The sequence below is a fragment of the Molothrus aeneus genome, chromosome 14 (genome assembly GCF_037042795.1).
Source record: "Molothrus aeneus isolate 106 chromosome 14, BPBGC_Maene_1.0, whole genome shotgun sequence".
Taxonomy (NCBI): Eukaryota; Metazoa; Chordata; class Aves; order Passeriformes; family Icteridae; genus Molothrus; species Molothrus aeneus.
The window spans coordinates 12738077-12757499 of record NC_089659.1 but is presented as its reverse complement, the minus strand read 5'-3'; the positions used below and the strand labels follow the sequence as shown (position 1 = coordinate 12757499).

At 47.8% G+C, this 19423-nt stretch overlaps 1 protein-coding gene across 1 annotated transcript in view; it reads left to right on the top strand.

The window, feature by feature from the left end:
* GPC3 (glypican 3) overlaps positions 1 to 19423 on the top strand; it is a 141991-nt gene that overhangs the window by 88605 nt on the left and 33963 nt on the right. Inside the window, exons 5-6 of the mRNA XM_066559389.1 lie at positions 240 to 365; positions 10969 to 11089. Of these exons, the coding sequence (XP_066415486.1) occupies positions 240 to 365; positions 10969 to 11089 (247 nt within the window). The remainder of the gene's footprint in view (positions 1 to 239; positions 366 to 10968; positions 11090 to 19423) is intronic.

The window sequence follows — 19423 nt, the reverse complement described above, 5'->3', positions numbered from 1 at the left end:
CCTCCCCATCACCAGCAGTTTTGCCCTGGGAAACGTGGGCTCAGCCTTTGACTGAATAACATCAAAGAAAAATAGAAAAAGCTGCTTTGGTTCGGAAATAAAACTGCTGCTTCGTGGTTTGTCTGCACCTAGCTGCTTTAATGTTGTGTTTGTGGGGCTGCATTCACTGGTTAAAATGCACCAACCTCATCTTCTCTTCTTCTTTTAACTGAGCACCCTTTTCTGTCCCTTTCTTCCAGGGAACTGATTGCAAAGCTGAAGTCCCACAGCAGTTTTTACAGCAGCTTGCCAGAGTACATCTGCAGCCACAGCTCTGCTGTTCAGAATGACACCCTTTGCTGGAATGGACAAGAAGTCGTGGAGAGGTGAATCACATCTCCCTTGCCCTCCCTCTCCTCCTTTGCCCTCCTTCTCCTCCATCCTGCTCATCTTCTGCTAACCAAGCACAGGAGCAGTCTGAACAGGGCATGATTTGCTCCCTCAGGGTCAGAGTCCAGCTGTGCTGCAGCTCAGAGGGATGTTCAGGTCTGCACAGACACAGTGCAGTGGTTGTGTGCTGCCCTCCACTGAAATTTCTGCATGGTGAGAACTCTGCATCCATGGTGGGGTTTGGTCAGGGTGAGCCAGGAGAGCAGCAGCAGCTGGACCCTGCTCCCATGGGAGAGTGCCCACACTCCTCTGGAGCACCAGCAAGGGCATTGTCCCCATGCACTACAGGGGCTGGGGATGTCTCCAGCCAGGCTTGGTGCCCTGATAGCAGGACAGCATCCCCTGCCCCACCCAGGCAGGGTCAAGGAAGGCTCCCTTGTTGGATTTCTCCTTGCTGTGGCTCTCAGCTGGAGGAGGTGAGAACCACTGAACTCTGATGGTGCCACTGCTGCCCTCTGACCGAGTCCTGGCTGTCCTCTCTGCATGGAGCCATTCCCACCAAGGTCCAGCTTGTGCTGTGGCTGCTTTGCCCTGCCCCACTCACCATTTCAGAGGATATACTGGTGATAATTGAGGTTAACAGGGGCAGGCAATGCAGGATTCATACCATAAAGAGGAAGGAAGTGTTAATAGAAATGGAGATTTTTCTTGTAAAAAATGCCCCTTGGGAATGTTAAATAATGTGGAAATAGAACTTGGAAATGTTTTTTTATAATTTTACATAAATCTCCTCTAATCAGTCTACTTTGCAAAGCGTTCTTTGCTATTAAGTAGTTTGCATAAGGGAAGAAATAGAAATAAGATCAGGAAGTGGTGAAATGTTGAGATATTAATTATGACTTCTTGATCAGTAACTTCAGGTGGTAATTAGCCTGTACTTGCAATACTGACCCGAAACACTGAATAGACCAAAATAGCATCAAACTCTCTTTTGAAAAAAAAAAGACTCAACATCTAAGATCACAGGCTTAGTAAAATGTACTTAGGTTGCCTAAGGAGAAATGTGTCCTCTGTTGGTACTTATTTCTGGAAAATCTTGTGTTTCCATGCCTGAGACATTCAATTAGAAAGAAAAAGATTATTTCAGTATTATCTCACGGATTGTTAATTAAAACTTCTAAAGCAGGGCTATAAACACTGCAGCTCTGGAGAGAGGGAGCTGGGGTGAGGTCTTGGCTTACAACAATTCACTGGGGTCGGAGCCAGTGGCCTTGGTCTGGATCCTGTGGTCTGGATCCTGCTGATGTCACAGCTGGGGGAGGTGGTGGCAGTGGAAGGGTGTTGAGTCCAGATCCTCCTGCAAATGTAAGTTCAGAGCTATTTGCAGATCCAGCATGACTTCGGGTGATAGATGGCCTTCAGCTTTCTGCTAAGAACACCAGGGGATCATTGTGGGCACAGTATGGCACATCCTGGAGGTGCCATGGCATGCAGGGGGCAAGGCAGGGAGAGGATAAAGTCTGTGTGCATGGAGGGGGCACCAAGATTTCAGCCCCTGGCTGCTGAGTTAAGGAATAAATCCTCTACTGTGCCTTTCCACTCCTCTCCTTGCCCCCTCTGATGGGTTGCACAGCTGTCACCACCTCTGCCAGCTCCTATGAAATATTAGAAACAGTTTCCTTACAGATATTAGAGATTTTTGCTGTGAGCAGGGAGACCTCAGCTAAATAAAGCTGAGCTGAGATAATGGTCAAGGGTGCTCTTCTCCCAGGACCCACTTGCAGAATGTTTCAAATAGAAAGATGTAGTTAAAATGCAGTTAAAATGATGTCTACTGGCTGCTTTGTGTGCTTTGATTTCCCAGCTTGGCATCTCTCTCAGAGTGTCTGGGAAGATTCCTGAAAATCAGGAGCATGTGAGGTAACAGTGCTGGAGTACCCCAAGCTGCCAGTTCCTTTATTTCAGTGTTTTCCCCAAGAGGGAGCCAAGCATCTGTTCGTGGTGTAGCAGCTCTTACTGGAGCTATTCTGAGAATGTGTGCTGTGTGCTGGAGGAATTCTCTTCTCCTGCTGGACTGGTGTGTGTCTGTTGGTGATCACACTCCATCTTGCCACTTTTTGCAAGAAATTTGGTGTGGTTTGAATACCTGGTATTAATTTCAGAGTGCTGTCCTGGTGCTTGTCCCATATATGTGGTGGCTGCCAGGAAGAAGGATGGAGGAGACATGGAGGGGTGGTTCCTGTGGCTGGAGTGTTGGCATGGAAGGGCACAGGCTCTGTGAAAAGACAAGCAGGGCAGCCAAGGATGGGGTGTCTGTGTCCAGCTGGAGTGCCTGGAGTTCTGCCTGGGGACGGATGAGGAGCTGACCAAGGGCTTTGGGGTCAGGATTAAAGGGAGGGCAGAGACCTGGAAGACTGGGTGGATGAGACCCTTTATAGACAGACAGGAGCAGCCTCACAGTCACAAGCCCTGGTCCTCATGAGAGACTTCAGCCCTGGTCTCTGTTGCAGGGACAGCACAGCAGGGCATGAGCAATCCCTGGGTTCCTGGATAAACTAGAAAGCTCCTGCTGAATCTGCTGGTCAGATGAAAACCAGGGCAGAGAAGTGGTTGGCTGGATTCTATGCTTCCATGTGTTTCCATGTCTGGTGCTGTGTGGGCAGTGGGTAAAGCTGTTTGACCATTGTTGGGTCTGTAAGTGAGCATCTGTATGAGCATGTCCAGAATATTTGATTGTGTTCTTGTAGGGATTGTGGCTACTTGCTTCTTGGATTTCTAATGTAGTACCTGAGTGTTCATGAAGTTAAAATAGAGCCCTACTAATTTATCCATTTCCAGACCTCCCTGTCATGACAGAATTTGTTAGTTATTCTAAGCCCTTTTCCTATAACATGTTAAATCAAGCCTGGAATAGCAACTTCACAGCCCTTGCCAGTGCACCCAAGGACTGGATAATACCAGCAATGTGTGTCCTGTTATTTGATGGAACCAGTCCCTTCTGCACTCTGCAGTTGTTTTCCTCCTGTGGTTTTTCTGGCTTCGTATTTACTCTGTCCTGTTTATCCCAGTGCTTTTTTACCCACAGGCAATGGGAGTTTCTCTCCTCCCCATGGACTGGATGTGCTCAATGTGTTTCTACTGGGTCTCACTTCCCAGTTTGAGCCTTGAACCATCCTCTGTTTCCTCCTTGCTCTTAAGCCCCTCTCAGTTTGGGGCTCCAGTGCAAAGCAGCAGGCTGGAGTATTTTATCTTGCTTTTAATCTCTCAGGGTTTTTTAACTGAATCTTACTTTGTGATGCTTTTTGATCATTTGGTTCTCCACGTTGGACCATCTAATGGCAAGAATTCCTTGCCAAGGTTTGATCTGTGGGTTAATAGTTTGATTGCCATCCCTATTGTGGATTTAGGGACATAGTGCCTTGAAATGACTGCTTGCAAACCGTGGTAACCACACAGGAAAGGTTGATTTTTCTGTAATGCAGAGCAGTGCCTTGTGCCTTTTGCTGTGCTTTTGCATGGTTGAAGAACATAAGCCAAAGTGGGAAGAAAAAATAAAAGGCAGCACATTCCTGCTTTTCACACTTTTCAGAGTGTGTAAAAACACACTGTGCTTTTATGGGACACCACAAAGGTTTATAGCAAAAGCCACAAGTGGCACATTTCACCACTTGCAAAGAGCTTGTTGAGGGTCACAGTGCTTGGTGTTTGTGGTAGCTGGAGACCAGACCTGCTGGATCTGTCTCTGTGCATCCCTGTGCACCTCTTTGCAGCTTTCCTGGGCTCAGTTCCAGGCATTTCCTGAGACAGACATGTAGGCATGGTGGGTTTGCAACAGCTTAAACCTGTGATTCTCTTCCTTTCCTCTGTCTTCATGCCCCATCCTCTCACAGACCTCCTGCTGGTGCTGTTAGGTGGTGAAATGTTGTCCCACCTCTCCTATCCTTATCTCCATCCCAAGCAGGAAAAAAAACAGAGGTTGATTCTTATCACCAAGTCCTGACTGGGTAATTAGCTCATTTAAAGCCTTCAGCTTAAGTCAAGTAGGTGTTGAGATACCAAACTCACCTCAGTTTCAATGGGAGCTCAGTGCTGGAATCTGAAAGGTGATTTGAACTTTATATATAGTATCAGGGTTTTGCAGCATTTAATACTGAAAGCCTATTAAATCTAGATTCTCAGAGTTTAGTAATCTGCTTACATGAGTATATTCTTTTGAAGCTGTTCTGAATAGACTGACAGCAACATCTGCCCACTGCAAAACTTGTAAGCACATTAAGCCTTACTGTTAGATACTGCCATCTCCAAATTTCTCAAGACAAATGTGTACATTAATCTAAATCACCAGAATAACTCTTGTTTTCTTTGTACCAATTCAAAATTAATATATTTTTAGCACCTTGCCAGATTCTCTTCTTCAAACTAGAAGTCTCATGTTTCCCTGCTGTTGCCAGCGTACTGTGGTTTGTTTTAATCATACAAATCATAAACAATGAAAGCACAATTGGAAGCAAGGCAGAAAAATGAGATTCTGTAATTGGAACAAAGGAAATTCCATGCCAGCAATAACCCTTTAGTTCATGAAGGGTTTGGTTATTTCTGGCAATGCTGCAAAATATCTGATCCAATGGAATCCCCAAAGAGGAGGCTGTATAACTTTTCAAGCCTATAAAACACAGCTTTGTAGCAAGTATAAGCTATAATGAAAGGATAGTAGGCAAATTCAGCGGGTTATTGAGTGGCCCTGATCGTTTCCAGAGTATTTGAGAAAAGAAGATAATGAATCTTCCTCTATCCTGCTGCTTGGTCTCAGGTTTAGACCATTTTTCCATAATCTATTTGTCTTGAACTGAAATAAGAATAGAGGGAGACTTCAGGCTATCAACTCCCATTGTTTTGTTATGAATATTACAGTTTTTGCTGTTCCTTCTGAAGTCCCATCTCCAGGGCCAGGTGATTACCTGAGACCTCAGGTGTATGACCAAGGCATCATCTGCAGCACCCTCAGTGCTGTAGAGCTTTGTGGGGGCAGTTGGGAAGGAGCAGAACTTCTCTTGGCAGGGAACTGACACAGCAGGATCTGAGGGGGCTCTCGGAGGCTTCCAGGTGTTGATATTTGGAAATCCAGCAGAAAATGGTTCCTTTTTAGTTAGGTGAGAACACTCCCCACTGAGAGTGTTGGATCCTCCTGGCTGCTTTTGAAGCAGCTTGTTTGGAGTTGCTGCTGGTGTAAATTGGCTGCGGCATCACGAGCTCTGCAGGGACTGCAAGGACTCTCTGCAAGCAAGCAAACAAAGCCAGGAAGGCACCTGAGAGCCATACACCCCACCTCTCCCCTGCTTCTTGCACTCCCATGAAACAGACGCCTGCTTATGGCCATGGGATAGTGGGGGCACACACCCCATATGGAAGAGAGGAGCTGGGGAGGAGCTGCACCCCACACCAGCCATGTCTGGGATGGGGTGGGACTGACCAGATGTCTCTGGACCATCTGTCTTCAGAGAGGAAACTGTCAGGGAAAGAAATGTCACCTCTTCTTGGAGGCTTGTGGGCACATCCAGGAGTCACACCCTGACTGCAGGGCAGGATGAGTGGGTTGGAAACAGATTTTCAAATCTTTCGGCCCCCACTGCTGATGGGATGCTGAGGTTGTCTCACTAAACCAGAAGCTAGCAGGGTCAGAGAGTAAAATGTTCAGTGGCTTCACCACTCTACCACCTTTACTGACCCATGAGAACCAGCTGGAGGTAAGGGCTGGGTTCATGTAAAGGGGGGGTGGCAGAACTTTTCTTCCCTTTCTCCCCTTTTTCATTTCTTTTGCCTCCTCTGTGGTAAGGACTCGATGTCAGCAGTCCACGTGATCTGTAGTAAGTCACATCTTGAAATGCAGAGCAGCTTTGGGGGTCTGGGGGAATGTTGCTCTCAAACTCAGTTACCAGCTCTTGTGCAGTGAAACCTCTGTGTTGTGTTGTGTCTGTGTTGTGTTTGTCCCCCACCCACTCTCTCTGACAGGTGTAATTCAGTGAACACAGATAGCAGAGGGAGAGCCTGTGAGGGATACTGTGCTATTTAAACTGGAGATACATTTGAATTAATAATTTGCAGCTGGGAGGCAGGCATGAATTAATTGTTATTTGAATGACATACTTTCCTTTTTCTAAAAGGTGTAATTCTTTATGTTTGACTTTCAGGATTACTTTCTTTAAATCACTTGTCAGGCATTGCAGTAACTCACCTCAAAGCCTAGCAGAGCTGAGTAGGATGAACACACATCTCACACTCATTGCCATGTATTTAAATAACATTTGTCATCTTGGCTTCTTTGCTCTGAAATGAAAGCTTGGAATGAGCTGCATTTGGGCTGGAAAGACCAAACATTCACAGGAGACATTTGTGGATGGTGGTGAGGAAAGGAGAGGGAAATCCCTCAATTTGACAGCATACTTGGGCATGTATGTCTGGTGGGTGAGAAGAAGCAGGAAGGGTCTGCATTTGTACTCTCCCCACAGAAAACTTCAGATTATTGGATTTTTCATAAGCTGGTTGTCTTTAAAGTCATTTTAATGGGGGCTGTTTATCAGCACATTTAACAATGTGACATTTGTGTTTGGAAAATACCACATCCCAAGCAAGAGCCCATACCCAGGGAGCCCAGGCAAGGAGATGCTGCTGACTGACGTTGAGACACGTCAAAGAGAAAAGTATTTTGGGCTTTGCCTATGAAGTGTGAGCCAGACCACGCTCATGTTTCAACACTGATACCCCTTCAGCACAGAGACCCCCAGGGACCGGGCTGGGGGCTTTATCCTCTGTGCATATTTGCTGTTCCATGCTGGTATCAATCCCCGTGGCAGAGGCACGAGAGGGTTTCATGGAGTGGCACAAGTGTCCCTGCAGAAGGGGCTGGTTTATTGGCATCGGCTGGAAACAGCTCGAGATGGCTCAGAGATTTCTCTTTTTTCTGCACTGATTGGAGAATATAGGAGGAAGGGGGTGCTTTGGCTTTTTTGCCTGTGAGCCCACCAGCCCTTCAGTTTGGGGGGGATGCAGAGGGGCCTGTGAGGGTGCTGTCCTGGGACCCCCAGCTTGTTGGGGTCTGCAAAGGCATCTCTCTGCCATATTAAGGCCAGGCTGCTTGGCCTGGGCTGCAGGGAGGGGTGCCAGCTGCCTTTTCCAGCTTCTCTGGCATTTCAGGAATGCAGGTCGCTCACTGAAGCTACATTTCAAAGCTTTTAACCCTTTGGTTGCCTGCATCCCACTGAATGTGGCCACTCCAGGCTGGTGCTGGGCAGAGAGTGGCACAGCTGGGGGGATCTGGTGTCCCCCTTGTGCCTGAGCACATCAGCTGGGAGGAAGTGCCCCCCAAAGCATCCCAGTCACACAGGACCATGGCTCTGCCTGGTGGGATGTAGCAGGTCCCCATGCATCTCCTTTTTTGCAGTTCATGCTCAAAAATATGCAGCTCTGGGCCCATTGCCTTGCTGCTTCAAATGGCTTGTGTAATGGTGCAAATGGTTCATTTTGGGTTGGGTACATTCCCTTGGATCTGGCCAGGTGGGAAGCACCAGGAGGTGACACTCCATTTCTCCAGCATCACTGTTTTAGGGAGAAATCCCCCTGCTAATGCTTTCAGGTTTGCTTCCTTCTCTAGCAGACTTTTTCCCCTGAGAAGGCTGATCTGAGGTCCTCACAAGCCCAGCAGAACCTTCTGGAGAGCAGTTTCAGTCTCTGGACATGGAGTTATAGTATAGTATTGCTGTAGTACTGTGTTCCTCCCTCCTGTACTACTTTGTGTAGGCTACAGAAATCCTCTCTGGCAGCTGCTGCCTGGATTTCATAAGGGATTTCGCCCACTCAAACCCAAGCTATTGTGTTTGTTTGTATAAAACTGTTTAGGAGAGAGATTGTATTAATTTAGGGATGCACCGAGTGGGCTTGGTTCTGCTCTTGCTAAAACCTGTGTGAGTTTCCTGATTAAATCTCTGAAACCACAGGAGACCTTTCAGCAACGTACTTCTGAGTTCCACCAGTGTTTTGAATTAAATTTACACTGACACCAAAGATTGGAATTTCTTTGTCATCTTTAAACTCAGGCGTGCTGTGGATGTTTCCATGCAGTCTCCAGATGTGTTTGCCAGGTCGGCACGGTGGCATTAAGTGGCTGTGTGACAAATGAGCAGCAGGGTTAATGGAGAAAAGCTCAGCCCGAGTTTCAGCGGCCGGGCAGGGCTGTGCCTGCGGCAGCAGCCTCTTCCCACGAGATGGTGCTGGGAGCCTGCAGGGCTGTGCCAGAGGGGCAGCTGCAGCCTGGCCCCAGCCCGGCCCCCTGCTCCCCATCACTCACCCTGCACCCACCCTCCAGCTGCACCTGAGAGGGCTTTTCTGACCTGGGAGCCATTGTTTCTCAGGTACAGCCGTGTTTTGTGCTTCCCAGGATAAGGTAACTATTTAGAAAAGGGTGTTTTGCAAAATGCTGAGGCCCCAGGGACAGGGTGTGAGGTCAGAGCTGGAGCTGTGCTGGTGCTGAAGTGCAGGGGTGGGATGGCTCTGCAGGCAGCTGGGGCTTGGGAGAGCCAGGCTGATGAATCTGTGATGCCTGTACCTGGAAATGCTGCTGTTGCCTGGAAAAGGAATTTACACAGGCGTGTGTTCCTGCGCTGTAGGCACAAACACCTCCTTTCTCCCGTCCTTGTTCCTGTGTCATCTCTTCAGTGCAGCATCTGGCAGGGTTGCCAGCCATTAATGGGGATGCATGTGGAGAATGCCTTGTGTTGGGGACCAGCTGGAGGTGCAGAGAGCTCCTGTACATGGAACTCCTGTTCTGAGATGGCCTTAGAGTGGAAATCTGCCTCTGTTCTGTAACTGCACTATGTATTTCAGGTCAGGGCAGATTGCTACTGCACCAGTATAGATCTGGGGTTGCCTTTGCATCCTCATGTGTCTGAGTAGATCTCATCCTCTGGAGTTTAAGCAGAGTTTAATCCAAGCCCCTCAGTGTGCCCTGATATAGCTCTTGTGGCCAAATGTCCACATGCCTCTTGCTTTCCACCCTAGCAAAGCATCCTCCCTGAGCTGGCCCCACCGTCCCTCCTGTCTCCCTCTCCTTCTTTAAAAGCCTGCTAAAGTCCCAGTTTCTCCCCAAAACCCTTTTGAAATGGGCTGACTGTGATTGCCTGAGCTTGCCTGGCAGCTGAGGATGGAAGATGAGCTGGGCAGGGGAGCAGGGAGCTGACAGACAGGGAGGCAGCCACTAGGACTGGTGCTGGGAGCTGGGTGAAAACATGACGTACAGGAGATGAATGCAGGAAGGAAAATTCATGATGTTTACCCATGGCACTGGAAAAGCAGAGGTACAGTAAAGCAGACTGGTGCTGGTGTTATCTCAGTGATCTCACTTTCAGAGGCTGTGCCTGGGTTTGGTAGTGCCTGTTCTGGCTGCCAGCTCTGGTAGATGAGGACTTGTTCAGTGCTTGCAGAGCAGCACAGCCCATCACCGGGCTCTGATGAATGGCAGCAGAGCTGCAGAAGGCCCTGGTGTGCTCTGTGCCACTGCTGGGGCTGCCAGCAGGCAGTGGTGGCAGCCAATGGCTCTGGCCCAAACCCGACTTCGAGTTTGGTCCTTGTCTTGTGCTGGAGCATCATCAGCTGTCACCCAGGTCCTGAGTGCAGGGATGTGTTCCTCCAAAGGCAAGTGTGCAGCAGTTCTGTCCCTCATCCCCTCCCTTTAATCATTCTGGTAAACTTTGTCATTCCATAAATCTTGCAGCAAGTGGATGCATATTTCTTTCCTAAGTGCTGATGAAAAAGCTGAGTGCAGCTTGGCTGCCCTCCTCTGCAGAGCTGCCCTGGCAGTTTAATCTGGTCTGTGGGGGCTTTGCTGGCTCTCATGGTACCTGTGTAAATCAGGATAGCCTGTGGTGCAGAGCCCAGCTCTGTACCCAAGTCAGGGTACGTTCTGTCTGAGCAGTTACTTTGATCCCCAAGGCTGGATCTCATCAAAGACTGAAATCAGGATTGTTTGACAACACCTATTTTCCATTAGCAATGTTGACAGCATTAATTATATTCTGATGCTTTAATTCTTTATTACTGAAATCACACATCAGTGATAGTCATTATTTTGCAAGGGGGTTGATGTTATGCTAATCAGCTTGCAGTTAACTGGGTCATCCCACTCATTTTTTTGGCTGTGGGCACAACACTACTGCTCTTGTACTGGAGTCTCTGTGGTCTGCCAAGATTTATTTTAAACAAACATGAGCAAGCCAGAATTTCTGAGCCAGCTTTTTTAGGACTCTTGGGTGCAAGTTATGTGAAAATATTTATCTCTATTGTATACTGTTTAACATCTTCCTTGGTTACTAATGGACTGGAAAGGACTTCATTGTCCTCAAGTGATACAGCTACATCATCTTGCAAAGTCAGAGCAAAAATGTTTATGGGAATCTTCTGTCCTTTCTTTGTCATTATTAACTGTCCTGTGCTCTCAGTTTTGGAAAGGGCTGGTGCCTGTCTTGGGATTTCTTACTCTGTACTGAGCTTTAAAGATCTCCTCTCTATTAGCCCATCACATCGTGGTCTTCTGTGTTCTCATTCCCACAGGTACAGTCCCCAGATCACAAGGAATGGAGCAAAAGCCCAGGCTGGCAACCATGAGGTGAAGGTGAAAGGTCTGGAGCCAGTGATCAGCCAGATTATTGACAAGCTGAAACACATCAACCAGGTTTGTGGCAGACGTGCCAGCAGGGCTGTCTCAGTGGGCGGTTTCCAAATCAGCTCAGCCTCCCCTGCACCCTCAAACAGAGATCCTGGGTGTCTCCATCTGCAGCAGCCCTGTGTGCAGAGCCAGTGCCACCCCAGCCCTGCACAGCTCCAGGCCCTCAGGGCACACGTGGCCAGTCCTGTTGGATGCCTGCTGCTGTGGTTGTGCATGGTGCAGCCTCCCAGGCCTCAGCTTGTGCCTGCCTCATGTCTGGATGCATGGCTGCAGTACAAGAATGCTTCTGCTGGGCATCCATGCCCTTGGCAGTGGAGGTCCAGGAAAATGGAGCTGATGGAGTGCCCTTGAGCATGATGTGCTGGCAGGGGGTGATATGGCACATACCTGATGTCCCCTCTGGTTGGAGGAGTTCCTTTTGGCATTGCTCGTGGCTGGCAAGAAGGGTCACTTTGCTGTGTCTCCTTGGCTGTTCTCTCCCAGTCAGTAATGGGGCAAGTTACTGTTGAGTGGGGAAATGGCAGAGCTGGATGAGATCCTTTCTGCTGGGGAGGAAGCTTCCTTGCCACTGCCTCAGACCTGACATCCTTCCTGGGACAAGCAGTGTCTTGTCTCTGCCCATTATGCCACGCCAGGTTAGGCCTGTGAACCAGCCCTGCTGCTGCCAGGGCATTGGTGGCAGCTCTGCCAGGGCATTAGGTGGCAGCAGGGTTAGGTGGCAGCAGGATTAGGTGGCAGCAGGATTAGGTGGCACTCTGCAGAGTGTTCAGCTTGTGGCTGAGCCTCCCCAGCAGTGCCTTAGGCCAGCAGGGCTGGGGTCTGGCTCTGTGTGGCACTGAGTGTGGATGTCACAGGAGCTCAGAGGTGTTCCTCACAGGCTGACAGGGACAGGCTGGCCTTGCTGCTTTGCCAGGACGCAGCACTGGGACCTCACAGGGCAAATCCTCAGGTGCCAATGCTGTTAACACAGCTGAGCTGCCCCAGCTCTCCTGAGGGAACTCTTCCCAGAGGGGACCTTGCCCACGAAGCTCTGGGCAGGGCTGGGTTCCTGGGGTTAAGCCCAGCTTTGCTGCCCAGCCGGGTGGGCTGTGAGGGCGGCTCTCTTTGGAGCTGCTGGCTTAGCAACTTTTCTGCTAACCTCTGCTTTCCTGCCAGGGGACTGCCAGGGACTGTTTTCACAGCCATTCCTGTTTAACCTCCGAGGCAGGCATGCCTCATTAGGTGCTGTCTGGGAGCAGGATGCAGCAGGGGATTTGGGGTCCCCAGGAGCACCCCACAAAGCAGGAGCTGCCATGGGCAGTGGCCCTACAGCCTGCTCTGCCTTCCCACACGCTCCCTGTGCCATCTGCCAACAGCCCATAATTATTAGAAGGGGAAAAGTGGGGGGAATAGCATAATCAGCTCCCTATTAAATGGGGTAGAGGGCAGGCTTCAACCTGCAGGTGATAATGATATTTTGCCATTCACAGTGAGAAAGTTGCAGTGAACAAAACATGGTTATTATGTACTTGAAACTGCTGACATAAAGTGGTTGTGAAATGCTGGCTGCCAGACTGGGTCAAGTTAGGTCTTTGCTGAACAGCTTGGGCTTCTGAGGAGTGGAGGTCTGTGGAGTGGGAGACCCTGGGTAAACACTGCTGTGCTCAGCTCAGCTGTCTGCAGCAGCAGAGTGGCTCTGTCAGCTGCTGCCCAGAAAAGAATTGTGGTGAGGGGTGAATATGGTGAATATGGTGAGCTCAATCTCTTACAGTGCCTCCCCCTCAGCTTGCAGTGTCAGGTTGGAATGTGTTACAGGGGGCAAGTAAGCTGTTTTGGTTTGAGCAGCGTAAATGTAAGAGCCTGAAAAATGTCAAACCCTCTTGTAAAGCTGTGTTTGAGAAAGAGGAGGAACTGAGAATAAAATCAGGAGAAAATGGGAAGTGATTTGTGCAAATTAGTTATGAAGTTTGCCCAGAGAAGCTGCATCTGCCCCATTCCTGCAAGTGCTCATGGCCAGGCTGGATGGGGCTTGGAGGGAACTGGTCTAAGGAAGGTGTCCCTGCCCATGGCAGGGGATTGGAACTACATGGTCTGTAAGATCCCTTCCCACCCAAACCAGTCTGCAATTCTATGATGTGACTCTATTCCTGTGGAGGGTCTGTAGTCAATGGTCAGTAGCTCATACACTAGGAAAGCAACTGTGGAGGTTACTTAAATTTGGGATTTGTGGTGTCAGAGCTTACCATCACACTTATTTTCTTGGCTGAAGGAAGTTTTGAGCTCTCTTTCACATCTGGAATGCATCTTGATTGCCAAAGAGTATTAAATGTGGAAGGAGCAGCAGCTCTGGATGAATTACAGTTCTGTCTCTCAGGTGTTGGCTTCAGATTTGGGAAGCAGTGGGAACTCCTGAGCTGGAGAGGGTTGAAAATCTCCTTATCCACCAAGCTCAAGCCAACAGTGGCTTTTAAGAATTTTCAGACATCCAGGATCTTTTAGAGAAAAGACCATCTTTGTGGTGCTCAGAGCTGTAAACTGGATTCCCATGTGACTACCTTTAAATTTCAAATCTTGTACAATGTTGTGGCTTCATCCCAGTGTGTTGTGTTGGAGATACAGCCTGAATTTTGTGAGTGTGGGCAGATTCAGGAACCATGCTGTTTGGTTCAGTTTTCATAGGGGTTCACAGCTTTTGTTTTTACTTTGAGATTTTTTGCTAAATAACTGTAATTTGCTAATGACTTCACCTTTATTCCAGGATGCTCCTGCTGCTGGAAGTGTCTGATCTTTCAGTGTTGTGTGGACAAATTGTGCTTACTCTTCAGTTCATGTCTTCTCAAACCTAATTTGGGCAAATGTACACACATTCACATGAGAAATTCTCATGAAATATTTGCAGTTTGAAATGAAAATGAGGTTTGTGCATTAGAGTTAAACCCATGGGGATTGAAAGAAGTAGAGAAAACTTAACCCAGAGAAAAGGGGAAGGGGAAGTGCCCCAGACTGCATTTTTGTGCTTTGAGCACCTTTGAGCATTTATTTATTTATAAATAAATAAATGAATTAAACACAGTGCCTGAGCTGTGTGCTGTCTCAAGGCAGCCCTTTCTGGATGAGTCCCCCTCAGTGCTATTCATCACATCTCAGACCATTTTTGTTTCACCCAAATGTGTGATTGTGGCTGATGCTATTTTTTGTGCATTGGTGGGTGAGATGCTTTATTATTGCCATATTGGAATTTTTTTCCCCCCAGTTCTGTTAGATGTCTACCGAGTTTTGATTTGAGTTATTTTTGTTGTGTGCCCAGAGGCATGAACAGCCCATCCATAAATATTAGCATTGTTATCTCAGCTGGGAGGCTAAGGGTCACCTTCAGGAAAATGAGTTGGAATTAGTTCCTAACTTTTATTTCCCGGAGTGGATGGGGTCTGTTTCTAGTTGGAAGGGTTTCACTCATCCCTTGAGTGAAACTATATAGAAACTGAAAGGTTATTCAGTGTCAGCACAGGGTCTGGCTCAGATTTTCTGTGGCTTGGTGACATCCCCAGGCAGAAAGTTGTGTGCAGGGTGAGCCATTTCCTCTGGTCACTCCATTTTCCTCCACGTTTGAGTGGCTGACAGATGGGGGTGAGCTCCAGGTTCTAAAGCCTGCATGGAGATGGGAGCTGTGGTGTCACCTGTCCCACGTCCTGGCAGCCCTGGTGACTCCTCTTGGCCATCCTCCTCCATGAAGGCTCTGGAGAGAGGCCCTGAGTGATGCTGGTGTAAGGATGCAGCAGGGATCTGTGCTACCAAACTGGCTGATGTGACACTCCTGGTCCTCCCTCCTGTCCCTGTCTGTCCTGAAGTGACTTTTATATCTTTTGCAGTGCTGTGGGGCTCTGATAGGGCATCTGCAGCAGATGCTTTACCTCATCCTTAATGCCATTACCTCTTTAAGGTTGTGCCCAGTTGCAATCTCTTTTTTATGCTTAGGTAAATCCTGGTGTTTATCATAGTACTGTCTCAAGGAGGAAGAGCATAATTTTTTAAGAAAAGGAGGGGAAAAAACACACCAAAAATTAATAGTGAAATCCATAAAAGGAAACTTAGCTGGGGAAGATGTGTCTTTACAAAATTGAATGGCCTGGAAACATATTGTACATTTCCAGACACTCGAGTTAAGGGCTCATTTAGAATATTTCAGATGTACTGGAGTTTGACAGTTCTTTGGTTTCCACATCAAACAATCTGTAATTTATTGCCCCATATAGGGACTGTGTTTTTTATCATATTGCATATTTTCTAGCCAGAAATCTAACTACCATATAAGCTCTTAAAAAAATAAACCCTTTGGGGATGGGAATCCAGGCAATATGCTTTCACAGACCCTGAGAAACTCCCTTTGATTTATTTCCTTGCAAATAAGGGGAAGACACAATTTCTTGGAGTATTACAGCTGTTCTCCCAAGCAGGGTCTTGCTGCCTTTCTTCATGTGCTCGGTGTAAAGCCCCAGTCCTGCAGTGAGCCCCATGTGGAAGAGCCTCACGTTGCTCCTGGAGGGGTTTGCAGGAGGATGAGAACAAAATTTAGAAGTTTTACGAGGCAGTAAAACACACAGCTATACTTGGAAGGGGGGCAAAAAAAAAAAAAAAAAAAAAAAAAACCTGGAGGCCCAGAGGTGTGAATGACCAAAGACAAAATAGAGCTGAAGTTCACAAGAAAAGCACGTCCTGGCATTTCCAGGGCCGTGTTTGAAGCCGGTTTGATCAACCAATATGTCCCATATTTGTTTGTAGGTTTAATGGGCTGTTTCCAGGCCTGGCTGCTGGGAGAGGGCATGGTGGAGGTCACCCAGAAGTTAATTTGGAAGGAGGCCAAAAGGCCACAACTTGATTGAATCAAATGTAAACAAAATAGGCCTGGGAACGGTGTGATGCCCTTGTGCCTGAGTCCCCTGCAACCTCTTGGCTCCGAATACAGAGTGCGGAGCACTGGGACCGGCGAGGAGGGTCTGACCCCACCAAGCTCAGGGTGGCAAAGGGACCCAGCTCAGGGCACACAGGGAAATACAAAGTTTATTATGGGAGAGCTTTGGGAGCTGGGCACTTTGCAGGAATATATCTCCCCTTCAGGAAAATCCATTACTTTTGATGGATTTGCTGAAAGTTTCCCTGTGCCTGCTAGGCTCTCTGAGGTTTATTATTCCCACTGTATTTTAATTCCCCAATCAGATGAAGCTGCATAATAATTAGAAAAATGTGCAAACTGCCAGATTGTTAAATAATGCAAGGCACAACAGTAATCACTTGAAAATACAATATTTAAATTGCACCAAAGCAAGTCACTTTTGACTCATTTTCCACCTTTAATAAGTTAGCAGTAGAGTGTCTGAAGTGCTGTATATATGCAATATAATCTATCAAGTCCTCAGAAGAAATGTTAATAAATACAATAATTACTTGGACACGCCTTTTGTTCATTATTATTAAACAGTTTGTAACAATTAAAATATTAAAACCACATGTTGTTGAAAAGCAACCAGACATTGCAATTATTCCTTACTAAGGCTATTAAATAAAATCACAGAAGATTTTTATTTTAATAATAAATGCATTTTAGAATGGATCAGTTAATTCTTCTTTAGTACACAAAATAATCTATAGCTCCACCGAGTCTAGGCCTGGTATTTAAGTACTAATTCCATTGTCCTTTTAGCTGTGCCTTGGCTCCCATTAATGCTGGGTAAATGCTCTCCCACTCTCTATGGGAGTGGTACTGACAGGAGTTTGCCAGAGCAGTTAAACCAGGGGAAGTGTGACCCTCGGTAATGAGAATGTAATTAAATCTGAAGGTACCTGACTGTCAGCTGACTTTTCAAACCCAAACCCCTTTTTCCCTCTTCAGGAGGAGCAGCACCTGCCTGGACCCTCTGGCAAACCTCCAGGTGTATTGGGATTGTTGAGGGGATGCTGTACCCACAGGTCACCCACACTGAGTCTTTTTACACAGCTACAGGTTGTTTGTACCTGCTGTTTGATGCCTGTTTTCAAACAAAGGTGTATCCTGGGGTGTCTTATATGTGTGAAGGGTTTAAACTTTGTAGCTTCAGCTCCAGCAGGGACACTTCAGGTGCTTCAGGTGTGTCCTGCAGGGACCATCCTCCAACAGTGCTGTGGAAATCAGCTGTGGAAAAAAACAGACCCACACCTTTAAAGGAGATTAATTTGCTTTTGTGTCCAGAAAATGCAGCTGATGCCCAGTGGTGCCTTAAAACAAACACCAGATATCCTGTACCAGAGCTGAAGTTTATCCTGTTGGGGAGGAAACAAACCTGAAGGAATCCTTGTACAGCAAAGTGGAGCTATTGATAGCAGATTTAACAGTTAATTACAGTTATTCTGGGCCTGGTTAATTGTATCAGGTGTCACCCTGTGCTGTGACTCAGGCTGTACTTTAATCAGTGGAGGTGTCCTCCCTGATGGGCCCAGTAACAAAGGACACAGCTCTCTGGTGTTAGTGCGATGTTAGGTAGTTTTCTCATGTTTTTCTCCAAAATTTGATTTAACATCAAGGTTTTTAAAATGTGGTCGAGACTGAGAGGGGACTGGGATTCAAAGAGCTTCATTGTTCAGAAGGTTACCTCTGGTCTTCTTGGCTGCAGAAGAAATCCAATTGCTTTTGTTCCTGAGAAAAAGCCTTGATAACAATTATGTTACTTTTGATTTGGTGTAAGTCTGCTTAGTGATGATGTTCTCAGGGGCAGGAGGAAAAGGCAGCACTGTCAGGCCTGCTGTGGGCACAGAGGGCCAGCTCTGTGAAATTCTGACAGGAATTTCCTTCTCCAGCCCCAGGCTGTGCTGTGGGAATGCGATGCCCAGCTGTGGCACGGTGTGCAGGCACTGTGGCACAAATGCCTGTGAGATTCCCACTCCTCCCTGAGCTGCTTTTTGTGCTGGGCAGGTTGGAGATGGGAATTTGTGCCACTTCCCCCAAGCCCTGTGTCTGCAGGGGAACAGGGCACACTTGTGGCAGATGTTTCCCCTGTGCTGGCAAACCCCATTCCCAGGCAATGAGACCCTGAGGACCTGATGCATTGGGGCAGGTGTAAATACCCCTCATGGCTCAGGAAACTCTTGGTTAAAGTTGTTCCTCATTAAACTTCTTAGCTTGATTTTGACCTGTGACTGGCTGCAGAGACTGGGTTGTGTTTTCATGCTTGTGCTGCCAGACCCATTCAATGAGAGATGGCCCTTGCAGCCCTTCAAACTGTGAGCAAACAGAGAAGTTTGGGTTGCAGCAAGATTGGTTGTTGCCTGTTGCTCAGCTGTATTGCCAGGAGTGATATTTAAGAGAAGGAAATGTGCTTGGTTGGTTGGGGACGTGTAAGGAGATGCTGCTGATGCAGCAGGGTCAGCGAGGAAGTGGCAGCAGGTGGGAGTTTGAGGCATCAACAAACACCCTGATGGGCAGGAAGTTACCTTTTATTTTTGGCAGGACCCCTTGAATGCCTCCTGCCTTTGGGTGGGAAAGGAGTTTAGTGACCTTTTCCTGCAGCACATAATCTAAAAGCTGAGGGTGAGACTCACTGAGGTGCATTTCAGGGCTTCCTTTGTGAGTGTTGTGTCTCACTGAGGGAGGGTATAAAGTCACCAGCTTTGAACTTAATTTAAATCCTGAGTTGCTTCAGCTGTTCAGTTGGTGTCTGTGCATCTGTGTGTGGGAGAGCCACACCAGGCAGGGCTCCTCCTGCCTGCAGCTCCAGAGGCCTGAGCCTCGCTCTTGGGAACATTCAGCATCAGTGATGAGTTGCACCCAGTGTGTCTCCCATGCTGGAGCCTGGATGGTTGTTTCCTTATCCTGTTGGTAGACCCATCCTAGGTGCCAGTATTGACACTGGATAAGTTGAGTCCCTGGAGGTTTTTCTGATTTTTGCAAGCAGCATCCGTGCTCTGAACACAGAGGAGAGCTGAGACCTCACCCAGGAGCCAGTGCAGCCATCAGCTGTTAATTAGAGAGCAGCTGCCTGATCCTGCCTAGGTAATGGGTTTGGGAGTGTTTGCCATGGAGTCCTCATCCCCCTGCCTGATTTAAGTCTCTGCTGAAATCAACAGCTTGATAATTAACCCCACGTTGGGGTTGTCTTGTCTAATGGGAGATAACTGGCTTAGAAGGCAGCTGTTCAGTTCCCTGGGAAGCTCTGTGGACCAGGGCACATCTATCAGAACTGCTTGTAGTTGCTTTTTGGGCTTCCAAAGCCTTGAAGGGAAGTGAATGCAAAAGTGAAACTTGGAAAGAGCTGCCCAGGAGGGCAGGATGCAGCCAGGGTGACTCAAGCTGGTGTTCTGGCAGAAACCTCTGTGCAGCACAACACTGTGCAC